This window comes from Prionailurus bengalensis, chromosome E1, assembly GCF_016509475.1.
Source record: "Prionailurus bengalensis isolate Pbe53 chromosome E1, Fcat_Pben_1.1_paternal_pri, whole genome shotgun sequence".
NCBI lineage: Eukaryota > Metazoa > Chordata > Mammalia > Carnivora > Felidae > Prionailurus > Prionailurus bengalensis.
This window is the reverse complement of record NC_057347.1, coordinates 16411378-16430791: the sequence shown is the minus strand read 5'-3', so window position 1 is coordinate 16430791 and position 19414 is coordinate 16411378. Positions and strand designations below refer to the sequence as shown.

At 40.5% G+C, this 19414-nt stretch overlaps 1 protein-coding gene across 2 annotated transcripts in view; it reads left to right on the top strand.

The window, feature by feature from the left end:
- Positions 1-4377: 4377 nt before the first annotated feature.
- CPD (carboxypeptidase D) overlaps positions 4378-19414 on the top strand; it is an 80447-nt gene continuing 65410 nt past the window's right edge. For both annotated transcript variants that reach the window (XR_006298002.1, XM_043585548.1), the window contains exons 1-2: positions 4378-5602; positions 11836-12083. Coding sequence is in view for 1 of the 2 variants with exons in the window: in XM_043585548.1 (XP_043441483.1) it covers positions 4863-5602; positions 11836-12083 (988 nt within the window). In the remaining variant the exon portion in view is untranslated. The remainder of the gene's footprint in view (positions 5603-11835; positions 12084-19414) is intronic.

The window sequence follows — 19414 nt, the reverse complement described above, 5'->3', positions numbered from 1 at the left end:
GGTGAGTTAACACTAGGGGGACCTGGGCGTGGAGCAAAATTCAAATGAAATGGAGAATTTAACTGTGATCCAGTCTTGCCCTCATCTCTGTTTATCTTCTCAGGAATCTCACATCCCCTCAATCTGGCTTTTCAGAACCCAATTCTTTGGACTCTAATTATACCTTTCAGGCTCCCAGACAATCTCCTTATCAAAAAACCAATCAACCAACCAACCAACCAACCAACCAACCAAACAAACAAACCCTTCTGTTCCATGTCCCATTAGCTTTCAGGTCTAGAGGATGTGTTTAAAAACAGCCAGTTCCTATTAAGTGTCAATGACCGAAAACTATTATTACTCTCCATTTCTCTCTCCCACTCTTTGAGAGGATTATTTCATACCTTTCTCTCTTTTCTCAAACTTCTGACACCTACTGTAACATCCTTACTCTTGGCTAATGGTCTTATTTCCCATTTCATTAGAAAATAGAAACAATCAGAGAACATCCACCAGCTCCCAACACCTCGCCTACCCACTTAATTGTACCTATGCCCATATATTCTGCCTTTCCATTCGTGTCTACGGATGAAGTGTCTGTGCTCCTACTTAAGGCCAGCCCTTCCACTGGTGGATTAGATCCCATGGCTCCAGCAATTCTCCACCTTCTCTAACGCATCATCAAATCTTCCCTCTTTACGAGATCATTCCCATCAGTACACAAACAAACTATGATTTCTCCCATCTTAAAAACAAAAAAACAAACCCAAACCCAAAAAACTCTGTTGGCCTTGTGCCCCCTTCCAGCTTAGTCCCAATTTTCTACTTTCTTTTATAACAGGACTCCTCAAAAGAATTACTTCACCAGCTCTACCTCATCATCTTCTAGTCTTTCTTGATGCCACTCCATTCTGGTTTTCCCTGAACCATTGCGCCATGACTGCTCTTATAAACATCACGAGGAACCTGTGCATTGCTAAACAATGGTCAATCCAATTTAGTCCTCATCTCAAGGAGATTTTCTTCTGCCTTTCTTGTCTTAGATAATAGCAAGGCCATCTACCTGGTCACTCTCACTAGCCTGTGAAATTGTTGTCATTGTAGTCCTCCTCCCACCATTCACCACCTGCCTCTATCCCTCTACCCTTGCTGGTCATTTTGCCTGGAGTGACCTTTTCTCCACTTTTTTTTCCTATTTGAGAATTCTTATTATTATTAAAAAAAATTAAAAAAAACAATGATTTCTGAAAGCTTGTAATATGCAAATATGACATAAATATTATACATGTATTATCTCATTTAATTATTAGAAAAATGAAATAAATTTCCCTAAGTTTAAACAGCTAGAAAATGGTTGACTTAGGATTTGAACTTGGTTCTGATGCCAAAGCTCATGATCTGATGGTATCGGTGAAAATTTCTCTGATTCATCACAATTAGTTGTCTTTTCCTGTGTTCCAATAGCAGGGGTTTTTTTTTTGTTTGTTTGTTTTGTTTTGTTTTGTATTTTTAGTTCACTACATAAAAGCAGTTTTATTATAGAGATTAAACAGAGAGACTCTGAGGCCAGACTCCCTGGGTTTGAGTCCTGGATCTGTGGCTTGCCAGCTGTAAGACCTTGTGCCTCAGTCTTTTTATCTTTGAAATGGCAATGATGATAGTACCCACCTCAGGATGGCTGTGAGGATTAAATGTGTCAACAAATGAAAAGGGCTAAGCACAGTGCCTTTAGCTCTGGCCCTGTGGACATATCCTGTCCTGGCTATGCTCTATCTCCCTCACTAGACTCTTACCTCCAGGGGGAGAAGAATCTCTTATTCAGCTTCCAGTCCTCCTGCACCCAGCAAAGCAGACCTTTCACTAGAATGGGTGTTCCATAAATATTTATCAAGCTGAATTTGTATGTATATGGATGTCTGTGCCAAATAATGTGACATTTACAAATTCACGGTCTATGCTGTGCTTCAGTTACTTTTAAGTCTTTTCAAGAAAGTAGTTACCAAAGTCAACAAGGCTATCCAATAGCTCCGCCTTGTTTTTAAAAATCCAGGTCATTACTGCTCTGCTTCCGTGAACAGGAAGCCTTTTCACCTTCAAGCTTTTCCTCAGTTTCCTCATTTGTGAGGCCAAGACTCTCCTTGTCGGGGAGGAGGAAAGGGACACCTGTCACAAGGTTCAAGACTTCTCTGGGACAGCTGGAGGTTTCCTCTCCAGTGAGCAGTGACCAGGGTTAGGAGCTTTGAGTTTCACTTCTAACTTCTGGCATAGGGTACCTGATTAGAATAGAGGCTCCAGACCTGAAAGAGGCCTGGGGATTCCTGGAAGGGCGCTGACTCAAGTTACATCACATTGTCTTGCACTCAGGCTTGTTTATTTACATTTCAAGTCTGCCACATTGGGTGAGGCTACCAGAGTGAGGTGGCAGGAAGAGGTTTCAAAGGAGAGTGAAAATAGTAGAAAAGGAAATATTTGATTAGAGGTTAACATGTCCCCTGGGGCTTCTTTGATTTGGATTATTGTAAAAGTGCATAGTGTAATGATTAAGCACTCCCCAGGGGGAAGTGGTCTTTGTACAGAGTTGGGGCTTATGTTCGTGATGAGTCGCAGCTGCTGTGCATGATGTGGACTAAACCAAATGGGGCGTGGAGGAGAAAGAGGCATTCACAGGACCGGTCACAGCGACTGTGCTAAACTCATCATCTTCACCTAAGCCTGCACTTTCTCCTGTCCTGTATCTCGGCGAACACCTGCCAGGTTGCTTAGGCTGTAACTTGGAGTCAGCCTACAATCCTCTCTCTCTGTCCCCAGATCCTGTATACTTTCTCTCCTGAAGGTCTTTCAAATCCATTTCCTTCTCTCCACCTCCACTGGCACTGCCCTTGAAAGGTTAAGAGCTTCATCACGTCTTCTTGGATTATATCTTTCTTACAGGTTTCTCGGTCTCAGAGTCTTAGGCCTCCCACTCCATTCTCTGTGTTACTGTGAAGGCGATTTTTCCAAATTAAAATCCATCTAGTTTAAAATCCATCAGTGGCTCACCATGGTCTTTTGGATTAAAAGCTCCCCAGAGCCTAGCTTGTGAGGCTATTCGGGTTCTGGTCCTGCTTCTCTGGCCTGCATCCTGTCAGGTCACCTCCACACCTGTGAGTGCCTTCAGATCAGTAATCTTGATCTGCATGCAGTCCTCAGAACATGCAGTATTTGCCCTCAAGCCTTGCAGCTTTCTGGGCTTGCTCCTCCTGCTGTCCAGAATTCCTCCTCTCCTTTCCAGCTTCTCTTCTCCTCCTCAGGTTGAATGAGATTTCCCTCACCTGAATATCTCTATTGTAGCACTATCACCAACTGTATCCGATCTCTATCTTACCAGCACCTAGCTCTGTCATACAGTAGTTACTCAATAAATATTTGACAAAGGAATGAATTAATTCTTCACTAGTCATATTAGTGTTCAATCATAGTTCAAGAAAGGGCCTTGAAATGCCTGGCTCTGAAAGAAGGAAATACAACACTTATTGCAATTATGTTGTAAGATGAGTAGAATTTCACACTTGATGAAAGAATTGTGAGGTTTTATGTTTCTTCAAGCTAAAGTGACTGAAGCTTATTTAAAAAAAAATTTTTTTAAATGTTTATTTATTTTTGAGACAGAGAGAGACAGGGGCAGAGAGAGAGGGAGACACAGAATCAGGAGCAGGCTCCAGGCTCTGAGCCATCAGCCCAGAGCCCAACGCGGGGCTCGAACTCACCAACCGTGAGATAGTGACCTGAGCTGAAGTCGGACGCTCAACCGACTGAGCCACCCAGGCGCCCCTGAAGCTTATTTTAAAGACCAGTTTAAAAGGCCCTTTCTCTAAACGATAAAAACCGTATTATTTGCCAGCTTTGACAAAACCTTAAGGAGTTCAGGAATTATACTCACCAAGCGTTTCCAGAAATGTCATACCTGCTGCTTTGAAAATGTCATTCTAAGGCCACGGTTAAACAAATAACTTGTTCAGGAATAAGTGTGAGAGGTGAGAAAGTGAACTATGAAATGAAATCTCCCTACAGAATGATGAGACCAGCACACACAAGAATTAGTGGCAGCGAAATAGCCTGGAGTGACACCAAAAGACAAAATATACATTATACATTATTACACATTAACACAAAGAGAGCCTACTACCTAACAGATTTCCATTAAACATAAAGGAGACACCTCCTGTCAACACAGAAACTAAAAACTGGAACGGACTGCTTTGTGAGGTGAGCTTCAAGTGTCCCACTGTCTTCAACAGCTTACAGGGCACCGGGCTCAAGCCAAGACAGGGCGGCTCCGGTGGAAAGCGTGCAGGGTGGAAAGAGCTAAGGCGTCCTTCGGCTCTTACAAGGTTGATTCTTTGGAACCTTTTGATTTTTTTTTTTTTTTTGAGTCCTTTGATTCTTTGGAACCTTTTGATTCTTTCGATTCTCGGTTCTAAGCGTTAAAGCGCAGCGGGAGATAGCTGCAACAAAGATGGGAAAGGAACTAATAAGAGTACTCAGAGAAAAGCGGGTGAGAATTTAAGGGGTAAGCCATAAAGGAGAGATCGGACGAATAGAGGAAAAGCGGAGTAAACGCAGAAGAGGAAACGCGGAGGAGGGAAAGCGAGCGAGAGGAATCTTAGTGAAGGAAGAGAGCGACCAAACTCGTCCGGGACGGGAGGAAGGCACGCCCAGAGGGGGGATCTGGGGCTTTAAGGAAAACCCCGCCCGCTGCGTGACGCCACAGAAGGCCCGTCCACGATTGGCTGCGGCCGGAGGGCGGGAGGGGGTTGCTAGGCGCGGAGGGGATCCGGCGGGCCCCCGCCTCCCGGAGCCCGGAGCTGCGGGAGCGGAGCCGGGGTTAGCGGCGCTGCTGGAAGATGGCGAGCGGCTGGGACGCGCGGCCGCCCTGGCGGCCGGGGCGCCTCCCGCTTCTGCTGTGCCTGCTCCTGCTGCTGCTGCTGCGGAACCCGGCCCGGGCAGCGCACATCAAGAAGGCGGAGGCGACGACAACGACGACCAGCGCGGGCGCCGAGGCGGACGAGGGCCAGTTCGACCGCTACTACCACGAAGAGGAGCTGGGCTCGGCGCTGAGGGAGGCGGCGGCCGCGGGGCCCCCGGGCCTGGCGCGCCTCTTCAGCATCGGCAGCTCGGTGGAGGGCCGGCCTCTGTGGGTGCTGCGCCTCACCGCCGGCCTGGGGCCGCCGCCTCCTGAGGGCGAAGCGGGGCCCGACGCGGCGGGGCCGCTCTTGCCGGGCCGGCCGCAGGTGAAGCTGGTGGGCAATATGCACGGCGACGAGACCGTGTCGCGCCAGGTGCTGATCTACCTAGCCCGCGAGCTGGCGGCTGGCTACCGCCGCGGAGACCCGCGCATCGTCCGCCTGCTCAACACCACCGACGTGTACGTGCTGCCCAGCCTCAACCCCGACGGCTTTGAGCGCGCCCACGAGGGCGACTGCGGCCTCAGCGACAGTGGCCCTCCGGGGGCCAGCGGTCGCGACAACAGTCGCGGTCGTGACCTCAACCGCAGCTTTCCCGACCAGTTCAGCACCGGCGAGCCCCCTGCCCTGGATGAAGTGCCAGAGGTGCGCGCCCTCATGGACTGGATCCGCAGGAACAAGTGAGTGTCGTGAACCTTCTCCTCCCACCCCCATCCACGTGGGCCTCCACGGGCAGGGGCTGGGGCGGGCACTCAGTAGACACTCAAACAGTGCTTGCAGGCCTAAGGGACCGGGATAGTGAAGGTGGAGAGCGACACGCCGTAACCTGGACAGGGCCCAGGCCGCTTAGCCTCTTATCCCGCTAATAGTCCAAGAAGCGCTGTCTAGAGGCTGTCATTTGTTCAACGCAAAGAGCTCTTTGGCTGGAAGAGAGACTCCTTTCTGACATTCTGGTCCGTGTTGTCACAAGACCATAGAATATGAGCAATAGAAGAGAACTTAAGGATAACTTAGGTCAGCTCACTCATTTTATGGATAAGCTGTCGCTATTGCTGTTACTGCTGTGGGCACCCTGCTAAGTAAGCTCTTTCCCTGGGCTGCATGATCTCACTTTATGTTGGCCGCAACCTCATGCAATAGACATCATTAAAATCCCTGTTTTGCATATAGAGGAAATTGAGGGTCAGATTGGTTAAGTAATTTCTATGGTGGGAAGTGTAGCTGGGACTTAGATTCTTTGACTCTTTGTCAGTGCTTTTAACAGCTATAGAGGGAGACTATAGCCCAATAATGATAAATGACACTCCCTGGGTCTTCTTGGTTATTTGACAGAAACTGGTCCTCTTCCAGTCTTTACCTCTGACTCAGCTAGGGAGCATATGGCTATGGCTGGAGAACTTGCACAGAGCTGGTATCTTCATCTGTGAGCTGCTTCATTTTAGACTCTCTGGAAGGTTTCTGATGCCCTTCGCGCACTATTAGTGGGCCAGAGCTGAATGGCTAATTGTCACATTTAATACATACCATAAGTGTTATTAAGCACTATGTGGGATGTAAAAAATTAAAAGCATGAGGACCTCAAGAAAATAGTGTGTAACAAGAGAATATTATAAATACGTATGAGGTGTGTTTATATACCCAGTTAAACTTTACAGGAATTGTTCCTACTGGCGAAATGTGTGTGGGCTGCAATAATAAGGATCCTCTGTGGACGAGGTAGAACTTGAACTGCGTCTTGAGAGATGAGTAGGATTTTCAGCAAAAAGGAGGAGGGGAGGAAGAAAAGGAGAGAGAACTTACTCCAGATGGAATAATGTCTGGAGTGAGCATGTACTTCTTCCCTTTTCAAGCATCAGCTTTGCCAGCATATCCCCATTTTTGTGTCTTTCATAAGGCTTGTGAATAAACAGTTACTTGCCGTCTTGATTTGAAGATTTCTAAGTGACAGATACAATAAAGGTAATAATGAACAGAGAAGTTTCTCTGTGGGAATCCTCGCGTCTATAAGATTTCAGTACGTATAGCAGACCTAGAAAATTCATAGGCATTATGACAATCCTACTTTTTTTTTTTTTTATCTTCCACCTTTGACTTTACTCCTTTTGAGCTCCCTTGTAGATATTTAACTTCACATATATTCTGGGAAGATTTTTTTTTTTTTTCTTTTAAAGATAACCATGTCATGATCTCTGAACATTTACCTAAGAAACATGACTTTAATATATATATCTTGTTGTCAGAAGCAGGGGTGGCTGAGGCTTTTCTGAGATGATATATCAAATGCGTTGTTTGCATTGCTTAAATGAAAACGCCCCGTCATGACCCTTGCAGATATGATATGAATTCCATGATGAGATTTTTCTCTTCAGTGTTAGTTCTGCGGTGGGTGACCAGAAATGAAAATGAGCTTTGCCTTGGTGCAAGTCACCTTGAGGCTATACCAAAAGCTTTAAACTTTAAAATGTGGAGCCAGAAATTTGCTCCCTGGTTAACTTTTTCATATTACAGTATTTAACAATTATAAGTTGTGGTTTGGGCTGGTTAGTTCAATGATTGGAGCTTGTGACGATTTTGAGTTCATCTGTGTTTGTTGGTATTATGCAGAAAGTCATTTTGTTCTGTGGCTATGGACTATCCTGATCGTACCCAACCAGGTTTCAAACACATAACTCTCATCAGAAGGAAAAGTAGGTGACTACCTACATAGGGTGTACATGAAAAGTACATCCATCCACCTTCAGCTTTCAAATATCAACTCAAAATGCATACTCTTTAATGATAAATTAATAATAAAGGACACAGATATGTGAATAAAATGAAAAACACAAGCACACACACAATTTGAGATGATGCTTAGAGTTAGCTTTATGAATTGGAAAATTAAGAACTGAACACATTGTATGGGAAAATTACCTTTTTCAGTGTATTTTCTGAAATCATTTGAGTAATTTTTTTAAAGTTTATTTATTTTTTAAAAAAAATTTTTTTTTTCCAACGTTTATTTATTTTTGGGACAGAGAGAGACAGAGCATGAATGGGGGAGGGGCAGAGAGAGAGGGAGACACAGAATCGGAAACAGGCTCCAGGCTCTGAGCCATCAGCCCAGAGCCTGACGCGGGGCTCGAACTCCCGGACCGCGAGATCGTGACCTGGCTGAAGTCGGACGCTTAACTGACTGCGCCACCCAGGCGCCCCTAAAGTTTATTTATTTTGAGAGAGAGAGAGAGAGAGAGAGAGAGCGCGCGCGAGAGCGCTAGCACAGGGGGAGGGGCAGAGAGAAAGGGAAAGAGAATCCCAAGCTGGTTCTGTGCTGTCAGCACAGAGCAGAGCCTGATGCAGGGCTCCATCCCAGGAACTGTGTGATCATGACCTGAGCTGAAATCAAGAGTCAGATGCTCACCCGACTGAGCCACACAGGCACCCCGAGTAACTTTTTGATATGCTACTCACCTAGCTATATTAGAAATAGATTTTTGTTGCTATTTTGGATATGTAAGAATTTAACACTTATTTCCGTCTGCTTAAGAAAGTGAATTTTCTTTGTTTCACTTTATACTTCATCCAATAGGTATTTTTGTATTATTGGTAATTGACACATATACTTAGGAAAATATACAAGGTTTTAACCCCATTATTAAAATAAAGATTTTATAGTTTTCTTCACCCCCATTTTTGAAAGCACACTAGGCTTCTTTAATTAAATATACCTGCTTAGACTTATATAGGAGATTAGCATATAAATGATTATTTGGTATGTTTGTGAAAAGCATTATCTTATTGCTGGGGGTGGGTACAGTTTACTTTTGAGGAGCTTGTGTTATATGTACAGTTTCCTGAATCTTGAGAATTTAGTTTATCAGACTCAAGTCCTCTTAATTTTTAAAAGTTATAGGGTTATCCGGAAAGCATAACAGAGTTAACTTAGAGATTAACTTTTAAATATCTATAGATTCTTGTTTATAATATTTATATTTAGCAGCTACTTTAAATCTTATGCAAGAAATAATATATGATACTAAAGTCAAGTATGAAAAACACTTAAAAGAACTTATTTGAATGGAGCCATAAAATACCTTTCAAATAAATTGGATTGACACGCAAAGTTGGTTTGATAAAGACTAAAAGCGGTAAATTTCTAGCTACTGTAATAGGTATCACTTTGTCTTGAAATCCTTATAAGAGTAGCATTCATACTTTTAAGACTACGTAAGTAAAATAAGGAAGATCTAATAAGTGAATTTTATCACTCAAGTAGATTGCAAATATTTTGTTCTACAAGTATTTGGTTAGGCCTTTTTTTTTTTTTTTTAACATTTATTTATTTTTGAGACAGAGAGAGACAGAGCATGAACGGGGGAGGGTCAGAGAGAGAGGGAGACACAGAATCTGAAACAGGCTCCAGGCTCTGAGCTGTCAGCACAGAGCCCGACGCGGGGCTCGAACTCACGGACCATGATATCATGACCTGAGCCAAAGTCGGCCGCTTAACCGACTGAGCCACCCAGGTGCCCCGTGGTTAGGCCATTTTAATATTTCTGAAAAGCATTGCAAAAAAATGCCAAACAGTGAAAACTGCATTTAATAGAGAATCTTGGACTTTAAATTTTTTTTAATGTGTATTTATTTTTGAGAGAGAGAGAGAGAGAGTCAGAGCACAAGCAGGGGAGGGACAGAGAGAGAGGGAGACACAGAATCTAAAGCAGGCTTCAGGCTCTGAGCTGTCAGCACAGAGCCCGATGCAGGGCTTGAACTCACAAACTGTGAGATCATGACCTGAGCCAAAGTTGGACACACAACTGACTGAACCACCCAGGTGCCCCAAGAATCTTGGACTTTAAAGTTTTAATTGAAAAATATACAATTAAAACAACATGCTTCACTTATTTCGAATATGCAGTTATCCATTTTATTTTACTAGAATATGAATGCCATGAGGGGCATTTTTATGTTTGTTCACTGATGTATTCCCTAGGGCCTAGAACGTTTGGCACATAGTTGACACTTAAAATTTGTTGCTGAATGGATTGCCTGAACTAGGCTAGGCTTCTTGTAACTCTCCCAAAATCAGAGGGGGGGGGGGGGGGGGGGGAGAAAAGCACTTAAATTATTTAAGGCATACGTATCAGAAAGGAAATTGATAATACCTTAGCAGTGGGTGCCAGATGGGTAGAATGGAATTAGAATGTTAGAATATATACTTAGGTTTTGTTTCTGTATCATTCTGTCACCCAAGGGCTAGCATTGGTAGTGGGGAATAAAATGAAAGCCTGAAGGCAGTGATTCCCTAGTCACTAGGATGTTAGATAGCTCCAAAGGAATGAACATTTGTTGAGCAGAGGATATAAAGCTGTTGTGCTGGAAGGTGTTGTATGTGTGTTAATTCTTAGAACAATCCTGGGAAGCAGGTAGCATTAATCCCCATTTTACAGATGAGAGAGAAACTGGGGTTCAATGAGTTTAGAGGCAGTAACTTCTGATCATATTTTGTTGCTGGTTAGTGACTAGTCTGGGAGACTGAATGTTCTCCCCCATATTTGCCTGGCTCCAGAGCTTGTGCTATTGCTGCTACTCCAAATGGCATCCTCTGGTGTCTGGAAGGTTGCTAATAATATTAGTTTTTAACTAGTCTCTTTTCATAGTCTATTCTAGTATTTAATCACTGTTTTCATTGGCTAAGTTCTGTCTTCTGATGACCAGATTCTGTGTTACCAGTAATTTTCACTTTTTGATATTCTCTGGGATGGTATTGATGATACTTAAAATAGCCTTTCAAATTAGACATATGATAGATCTGATTTTCTTTGAAGCAATGAAATGTTATATATAGAACTTCTGTAGGTCAGTTCATTTCAGCCACAAAAAGGCAGAAGCAAGAAAATCCAGTTTAGAGGGCCAAGAGGAGAGTGTTTAATCTGTACTCACAGTAATAGTTTAAACTGTTACATGAGAGACAGATGTATAAATAGGACTTGAGCATGTTTTTGCCTCTAGCTTTCACCATAAAAGGAGTTCTTCAGTATTTCAGTATCTATAAATTTCACCAAATTATAAATTGGTTCGCTTAGAAGTAGAAACATAAAAAAAAAAATGTTTCTTTTATGGGAGCAGCCCTGTCTGCATGTCAGTTTATTTTTTAGTGGGCCAATCAGAAACATTGGGCTTAGAGCTGCTTCTATGGTGACGCAATGGAGGACTAATCTTTTATGTGCTATATTGTTTTTCTCTGAAAGCAGCTCACTGTATCAGGTTCTCCCCACCCCCAGTCTTCTCAACTGTGGCTTCTCTTTTGAAAATGTGAATTTAGTATTCAGTATATTGTGAAACTGGAGTGAGGCAAAACACATCCTGTTTTAAATTAGACTTCCTACCTGAAACATTTTTGGATAGTAAATATAAAAAATCATGAAAGTTACTAACGTAACTCATGTATTCAACAAGTATTTATTTATACAAGCCATGTTTTCTACAATGTTAACATGTTACAAAATACAAGTCTTAGGTTGAACTACATGAAATTGCCACTTTTGTAGCTCAAAAAGTGACTGAATACTTGGAAGTTCATATTGTTCAACCTAACGCCAAATTTGAATTCCCTGAATAAGATGTCTTCTGAAACGTTAATTTATACTGTGATTCAGCTAATTTTTTAATGGTGGGAAAATTGTTTAAAGTTGATTGAGGTTAAGTTGAATTACAAAAACCATTGGACTGAAATTTGTTAAATTGATGATGCTTTCTTTCATTTTCTTTTTTGGTTGTTCTGCTTGTAATAGCTGATAAGAGTTGTCTTCTGGGTCTCTAAGAGAGATACCTGAGTTCATTTATGAAAGATGTAGAATTTTTAAATACATGGCATTTTCTGTGCCTTTTTTTTTTTTTTTTTTGGTGATACATGATTTGGTTGTTTTCAAAGGTTTGTGCTTTCTGGAAATCTGCATGGTGGCTCTGTGGTAGCAAGCTATCCTTTTGATGATTCTCCAGAACATAAGGCCACTGGAATCTATAGCAAAACCTCAGATGATGAAGTCTTTAAATACTTGGCAAAAGCCTACGCATCAAACCATCCCATAATGAAAACTGGTGCACCTCATTGTCCAGGAGATGAAGATGAAACTTTCAAAGATGGGATCACAAACGGCGCACACTGGTATGACGTGGAAGGTATGGAAAGGCCTGAATTTGCTATCTTTTCCCCCTTGTTCATTTAGCTTTCTTCCTTCCTCTTTCTTTTCTTTTGTTTTTAAATTAAGTAAGCTCTACGCCCAACATGGGGCTTGAACTCATGACCCCTTGAGACCAAGAGTGGCATGCTGTACCAACTGAGCCAGCCAGGTACCCCTCATTTAGCTTTCTTATGTATACTCTGAGTGGAAAAGAGGAAAACTTGAAGAATTCTAATTTTTAAAAATCTCCTTTTTCTATTTTGAAATTTTTAATCCCCAGTAACATTGAAACACTGCAGTGAAAGCCTGTATATCCTTCATTTAAATTCCCCATCTGTTATCTTACCCTAAATGCTCCACCTCTCCCGTCCTTTCCTCCCACACATTCTCTTTTGTCAAACCATCCAAAAATAGGTGGCAGATTCCTTAATACTTCACCTGTAAGTACCTCAGCATGTATTTTCCAAGCACAGAAACAGTATTGTGTACAACCATATTATCATTACTGTAACTGAGAGATCAATAGTAATTCAGGGGCGCCTTGGTAGCTCAGTTGGTTGAGTGTCCGACTTTGGCTCAGGTCATGATCTCATGGTTTGTGGGTTTGAGCCCCACATCAGGCTCTGCGCTGACAACTCAGAGCCTGGAGCCTGCGTCAGATTCTGTTTCTCTCGCTCTTTGCCCTTCCCCCACTCATACTCTCTCAAAAATAAACATTAAAAACTTTTTTTTTTTAAAGACAGTAATTCAGTACTACCATCCTATATTCTGTCCATAAGTCAAATTTCCTTTATTATTCCCCACATATCCTATATAGCTCCTTTGCTTCCAGATCAGATCAGATCCAGTCAAGGTTCAAGCATTGCATTTGGCTCTTGTGTTTTTATAGTTTCCCCAATTTAGAACTGTTATATCAATACTCTCTTTTCGTAATGATGGTGAATCCTTTGAAGAGTTCAGGCTTTTCAGGTTCTTGTACTATAGAACATCCCATATTGTAGATCTGGTCAAATTTTCCAGCAAGACTATTATATAGATCACATCACATCAGGATGCACATAAAGTGTGTGTGTGCCATGTGGCCATGGTGGACATCTTAGTTAAGGGAATGACTACCAGTTCTCTCCATTTTTAGATAAGGGCACATTTTCCTTTTATATTTTAATCTGTGAGGTGACCGTGGACTTTTTACAAAAAAATTTTTTAATGTTTATTTTTGAGAGAGAGAGAGAGAGAGAGAGACAGAATCCGAAGCAGGCTCCAGCCTCTGAGCTGTCAGCACAGAGCCTGATGCAGGGCTCAAAGTCACAAACCACAAGATCGTGACCTCAGATGAAGTCAGACATCTAACTGACTGAGCCACCTAGGCGCCCCAATTGTAGAATGTTTTTTTAATTGTGGTTGAACACACACATATATATAACATAAAATTTGTTAGTTGAACCATATTTAAGTATAGAATTAAGTGGCATTAATTACATTCACAGTGTTGCACAACCATGTCCCCACTGCCTACTTACAAAACTTTTTCATCACCCCAAACAAACTTGGTAACTATTAAGTCATAATTCTCCATTGCCTTCTAATCTCCTATCTCTGTGAATTTGCCTATTCTAGATATTTCATATAACTGGAATCATATAATGTTGTCCTGCATCTGGCTTATTTCGTTTAATATGATGATTTCAAGGTTCATCCATTTTGTAGCATGTATCAAAACTTCATTCTTTTTTTATGACGGAGAAATATTCCATTGTATGTATATACCCCGTTTCATTTATCTATTCATCTATTTTTTGAAGTTTATTTGTTTATTTTGAGAGAGAGGAAGAGAGCGTGAGCAGGGCAGGGGCAAAGAGAGAATCCCAAGCAGACTTTGTGCTGTCAGCGTGGAGCCTGATGTGGGGCTCAATCTCATGAACAGTGAGATCATGACCTGAGCCAAAACCAAGAGTTGGACCCCTAACCAACTGAGCCACCCAGGTGCCCCTCCATTCATCTATTGATGGACACTGGATTGTTTTCACCTTTTAGCTATTGTGAATAATGCTGCTGTGGATGCTGTTGTACAAGTATCTGTTTAAGTCCTTGTTTTCAAATCTTTTGGATGTGTACTCAAGAATGGAATTGTTGGGTCATATAGTAATTTTCTGTTGAGCTTTAAGGAACCACCAAATTGTTTACCACAGTGGCTGTACCATTTTACATTCCCACCAGTAATGTACAAGGGTTCTTATTTTCCATGGAATTTTTTTTTTTTTTAATTTTTTTTTTCAACGTTTACTTATTTTTGGGACAGAGAGAGACAGAGCATGAACGGGGGAGGGTCAGAGAGAGAGGGAGACACAGAATCTGAAACAGGCTCCAGGCTCTGAGCCATCAGCCCAGAGCGTGAGGCGGGGCTCGAACTCACGGACCGCGAGATCATGACCTGGCTGAAGTCGGACGCTTAACCGACTGTGCCACCCAGGCGCCCCGGAATATTATTTTTAAAAGAGTTGTTAAAGTAAGCTTGTTTACCTTCTTTTTAAATGTTATGTGAACAGCTATTGTGCTTTTTAAACTTTTTGTGTCCTTTGAATAATAACTTTTTTGTTTTTATAAACTCTTAGATTAATTAAGACTAAACAGAAGGAAGAAGTTAACTCATGGAAATGTCATGTGTAAAAACTTTTTCTCCTCTTAGAATCTGCACATGGTAAAATGCCTTGTTAGCTCTTCCTTACTTTTTTATTGGCCATTAGTCACATTATAAAGTGTCTTATGATATTTCTTTTAATGTGCCTTTATTTAAAACTTTGTATTGTTCTTTGACTTTTTATGTCAAGCAGTGTTTACCCAAATTGGGTCCTAAGTTTGAGGACTTGATACTTTCTAGAGTGTTTTGATTCCCCTACAGTTTCTACCAATGTTTCTTGTGTGTAACAAACATCCATAAAGAGGTTTAAAATAATTAGAACCCATTTCTGCCCGTAATAACTACAGGTGATTTGAAAACCATTTAAATTTTTTTATAGATAAGGGACATAGTTTGATGTTTAATCCCATTTCAATCCTCAGCAAACATATTTAATAAAGCCTGTTCAGGAACTGGGGGTATTAAGATGTAGTCCAGTTGCTTCATTAATTTGAGATATCATTTAAAATAATGTGCTAAAAATAATTTACTTTTCTTTTTTGGAGAAAATCATAAATGATTAGAAAATAATTTCTAGTTGATGATCGAGGATGGTAAATCTGCGTTATACTATTAAAAAAACAAGGGTGCTGCCTTCACAGTAAGTAAGATTATTTGGAGAAACCAGATATGAGATTTTCCTGATTCTTCAAACATCTGAAGAAGCTAAACTTTGCTGCTGCCATTATTATTGTTTTTATGAATATCAACTTTCCTCCTTCTCTAGCTGGATGGTCAGACATATTTTCTATTATTTCTACAACAACTAGCATATCTTTCTTCCTACTCCAGTAATACTGAGCAGTTTTGGGAGTTTCAACAGGGCAGATTAATTTTGTTTATCTTCCACAGGACTGCAGTGAGTAAGATGTTGTGAAACCTTGTGACTAGGCATATATTCAGACCCGGATGTCCTGGAGTAATTTTACCGATGCCTTATGATGTGTTTAGAAATTCTAGCCCAAGGAGGTATACGCTTTTATGGCTAAAAGTGAATATATTGATCTATTCCAATCCTTTTGCTTTATAGGAAATCAAGACCCCAGAGAGGAAATAACTTGTACAATATCATTTATTCTTTTAGCAAATATTTACTGAGTCTCTGCCACATCCCATATACTGTATTAGGTGATGGGAGCAAAACAGAAACAATTTCTGCTCTCAAGATCAGGCAGTGTATTAGAAGTATGAGGTATGGGGTCATCTGGCCCCACCACCTTCACCTTGGTTGCAGGGCTTGACTCAGCAGGTCTAGCTGACTAAGGGGGTGGGCCTTGCTTCTCTCAACATGTCTCTTAAACCTGCAGGATCCCTCTAGGGAATGACTCTCCTAATAAGGCCTCTGAATGAATAGTCATGCTCTGCTGCTAAAGCCTTGTTATTGTGAGAGCCTAAGCTGAACTTATTCATGGAACAGGCTTACTTTTTTTTTTTTTTTAACCACAGTGTGCTGATTTGTATGCCTTTTGTCTACCATTCTTATTTTCTTTCTAAACAGTTAAGAAGACATACAAATCATCTGATGGTTTAATATATTTATTCCAAAGCAAACTGATGAAACTGAATTGTAGTTCTAGGTCAACTTCTAAGACTTGACTTCTTTCAACTTATAAAATTTTTAAGAGGGCATGTAACCCCAGACCACCTATAATTGAAATTATATGATCAAAAGCCATCCTTTGATGTAGCTTTTAGAAATTTACTTGGGCAGAATGCTGTTACATTTCATTTTCTTGCTGATAGAAGAACTCTAGAAGGCAGAGTAGTATAGTGGCTAAGGGTAGAGCTTTGGAATCCTGATGCCTTGAGTTTGAATTCCAGCTCTACTATTGACTAGCCACATATGAGTGTGTGTGTGTGTGTGTGTGTGAGAGAGAGAGAGAGAGAGAGAGAGAGAGAGAGAGAGAAAAGAAGAGAGATCTTGGACAAGTTAAGTAATTTCTCTAAGCCTCATTTCCCGCATATATAAAATGAGGATAAATACTATCTACCTCATAGTATGATGAGGCCCAAGTGAGAATGTATGTAAAGCACTGAGCCTAGCAGCTGGCACAATGGCTAACTTCTCTCTGGTAGAATTTAAACTTCATGAGGGCAGGACTTGATTTTTTCAGTTTTCTATTTCTAGCTCATAGAACTATGCCTGGTCTATAGAAGGGAAAAAATAAGCCTTTTTTGCATTTTGAATAAGTGAATTCTCAGCACCTGAAAAATGAGTACACAGTTATTTAAAATCTTAGATGATCTTTAGATGAGATAATCTTACAAAAATTTATAAAACTGTTCCTCCTAGTTTCGTTCCCACTCTGAGAAAATAAGCTTGTCTTACTGGTAGATCCGAGATCTGTATTTTTCAGACTTGTTTTTTTTTTCTTTTTTTTTATTGTGACCTACAATATAAAATACCTTTCAGTCATTTAAATACATTCCATATATGTATAAAATTGAAACATTTCATGAAACAATAGTTAACTTTGTGGCATATTCTGGTATTATTGTTTTCCAGTCTCTACCAGCTCATTAAACAAAAAATGCTTATCTGAACGTACTTCTATATTTCACAATGCACAAATGGGTCATGGCCTATAGTTTAAAAATGCATTGTTTTTGGTCACTCTACGGTAAAGTTGATTTATTTTCAAATTCTAAGTAGGAACAAAACACCTTATAAATTGCATGTGGTAACTTACTATTTAGGCTTTTTATTTTGCCCTGTCTTGTTTATATGTCAGCCATTTCCAGTGAGGACTAAGCCATACATGTTTATCTGAAATGACTTACTTTTAGATTGTTTTCTGTGTTATTTGAATGAGTGCTGAGATAGGAAATTGGTCAGAAATATTGTCAGGCCTGCGTGTGTTCATGTGAGTCTATGCATTCTATGATTAATTAAGCCAGCTGCCAGAGGCTTTATACTTACGTCTTTTTTGAACCACTATTAACTTGGGACTGAGTCTTTTCAAACTGGTAATTATGAATTTTTTTCTCCTCTGGAAGAAGAAAATGTTGTGTGGATTTATCAAACTTTTTTCTTTCTCCTTTTATACTTTATTTCAGACTTTTTTCCCCTTCTCCTTTTATGGGCAGAGAGTTATGAAATGTGACCAGATAGCATATAACGTAAGAAATTCAGTTTTTTTGTGAGTATAAACATCTTTGATCATGTGGACAAGTATTCTTTGCATAAAAGGGAGGTCAGACTGAGCAGCACTGATGTACTCTAAATATTGAGGTATATTTGGCTTGAAGTAGATTGCTGGTGGAAAGGGAAAAACATGGGAAAAACAATTACCAAATTGTTTTGAACAGCATGAAAGTTATATTTGCTCCAAAAATGAACTGAAAAGCTTATTGTTGAAGAGCATTTTCTGTGTCATTAAACAGGGCATTATGGTAAAAATGTGGAGAGAAGGGAACCCTGGTGCACTGTTGGTGGGAATGTAAATTGGTATAGCCACTGTAGAAAACAGTATGGAGGTTCTTCAAAAAGTTAAAAATAGAAATACCGTATAATCCGATAATTCCATTATTGGGTATTTACCCAAAGAAAATAAAAACACTAATTTGGAAAGATACACACATTCCTATGTTTATTGCAGTGGTATTTACAATAGCCAAGAGATGGAAGCAACCTAAGTGTCCATCAATAGACAAATGGATAAGAAAGATGTGGTGTGTGTGTGTGTGTGTGTGTGTGTGTGTATACATATATGTATGTGTATGTATATACACAATGGAATATTACACAGCCATTAGAAAAGGATGCATTTCTGCCATTTGAGACAACATGGGTGGACCTAGAGGGTATTACGCTCAGGGAAATAAGGCAGACTGAGAAAGACAAATACCATAAGTAGAATCTAAACAAACGAACGAATAACTAAACAAATAGCTGAATCAAATCTATAAATACAGAGAACAAACTGATGGTTATCAGAGGGGAGGAGGGTGAGACTTGAGCAAAGTGGGTGAAGTGAATGGCCATACAGGCTTCCAGTTATAGAATGAAAAAGTCATAGGAATAAAATGCACAGCATAAGGAATACAGTCAGTGATGTCATAATGGAGACGTATCGGGATAGATGGTAGCTGCACTTGTGGTGAGCACAGCATAATGTATAAACTTGCCAAATCACTGTGTTGTACACCTGAAACTAATGTAACATTTTGTGTCAACTATACTCAAATAAATACACAAAAAGCAAAACAAAAATGAAAACCCAGGGCATTATGAGTTAATCATATGACACCAGAAAATCAGAATCTGTTTGAAACAAAAAAAGAATCAAATAGACAGTGTAAAACTGAAAAAAATGCAATATCTGATATTAAGAATAGACAAATTTGTAAATATAGTAGATTTTAAACATGTTTCTCTCCGTATTTGTTGGGTCACAAAGACAAAAATATCAGTAAGGACACAGTGGATTTAAATAACATAAATAAATCAACCTGACCTAATGAACGTGTACAGAATACTGTCCTCATATCTAATTTTCATGCAGAGTCTTTACTAATCTGAAGTGTAGAGGATAGGTAATTTACCACTAGTTACACTTATGGAAGATGTGTCTGGTTCTATTAGCGCTCCTATTACTTTGTTTTTAAAATTATGTATTACAAGCAAAGTAGCAAACCTACAAAAACCTAAA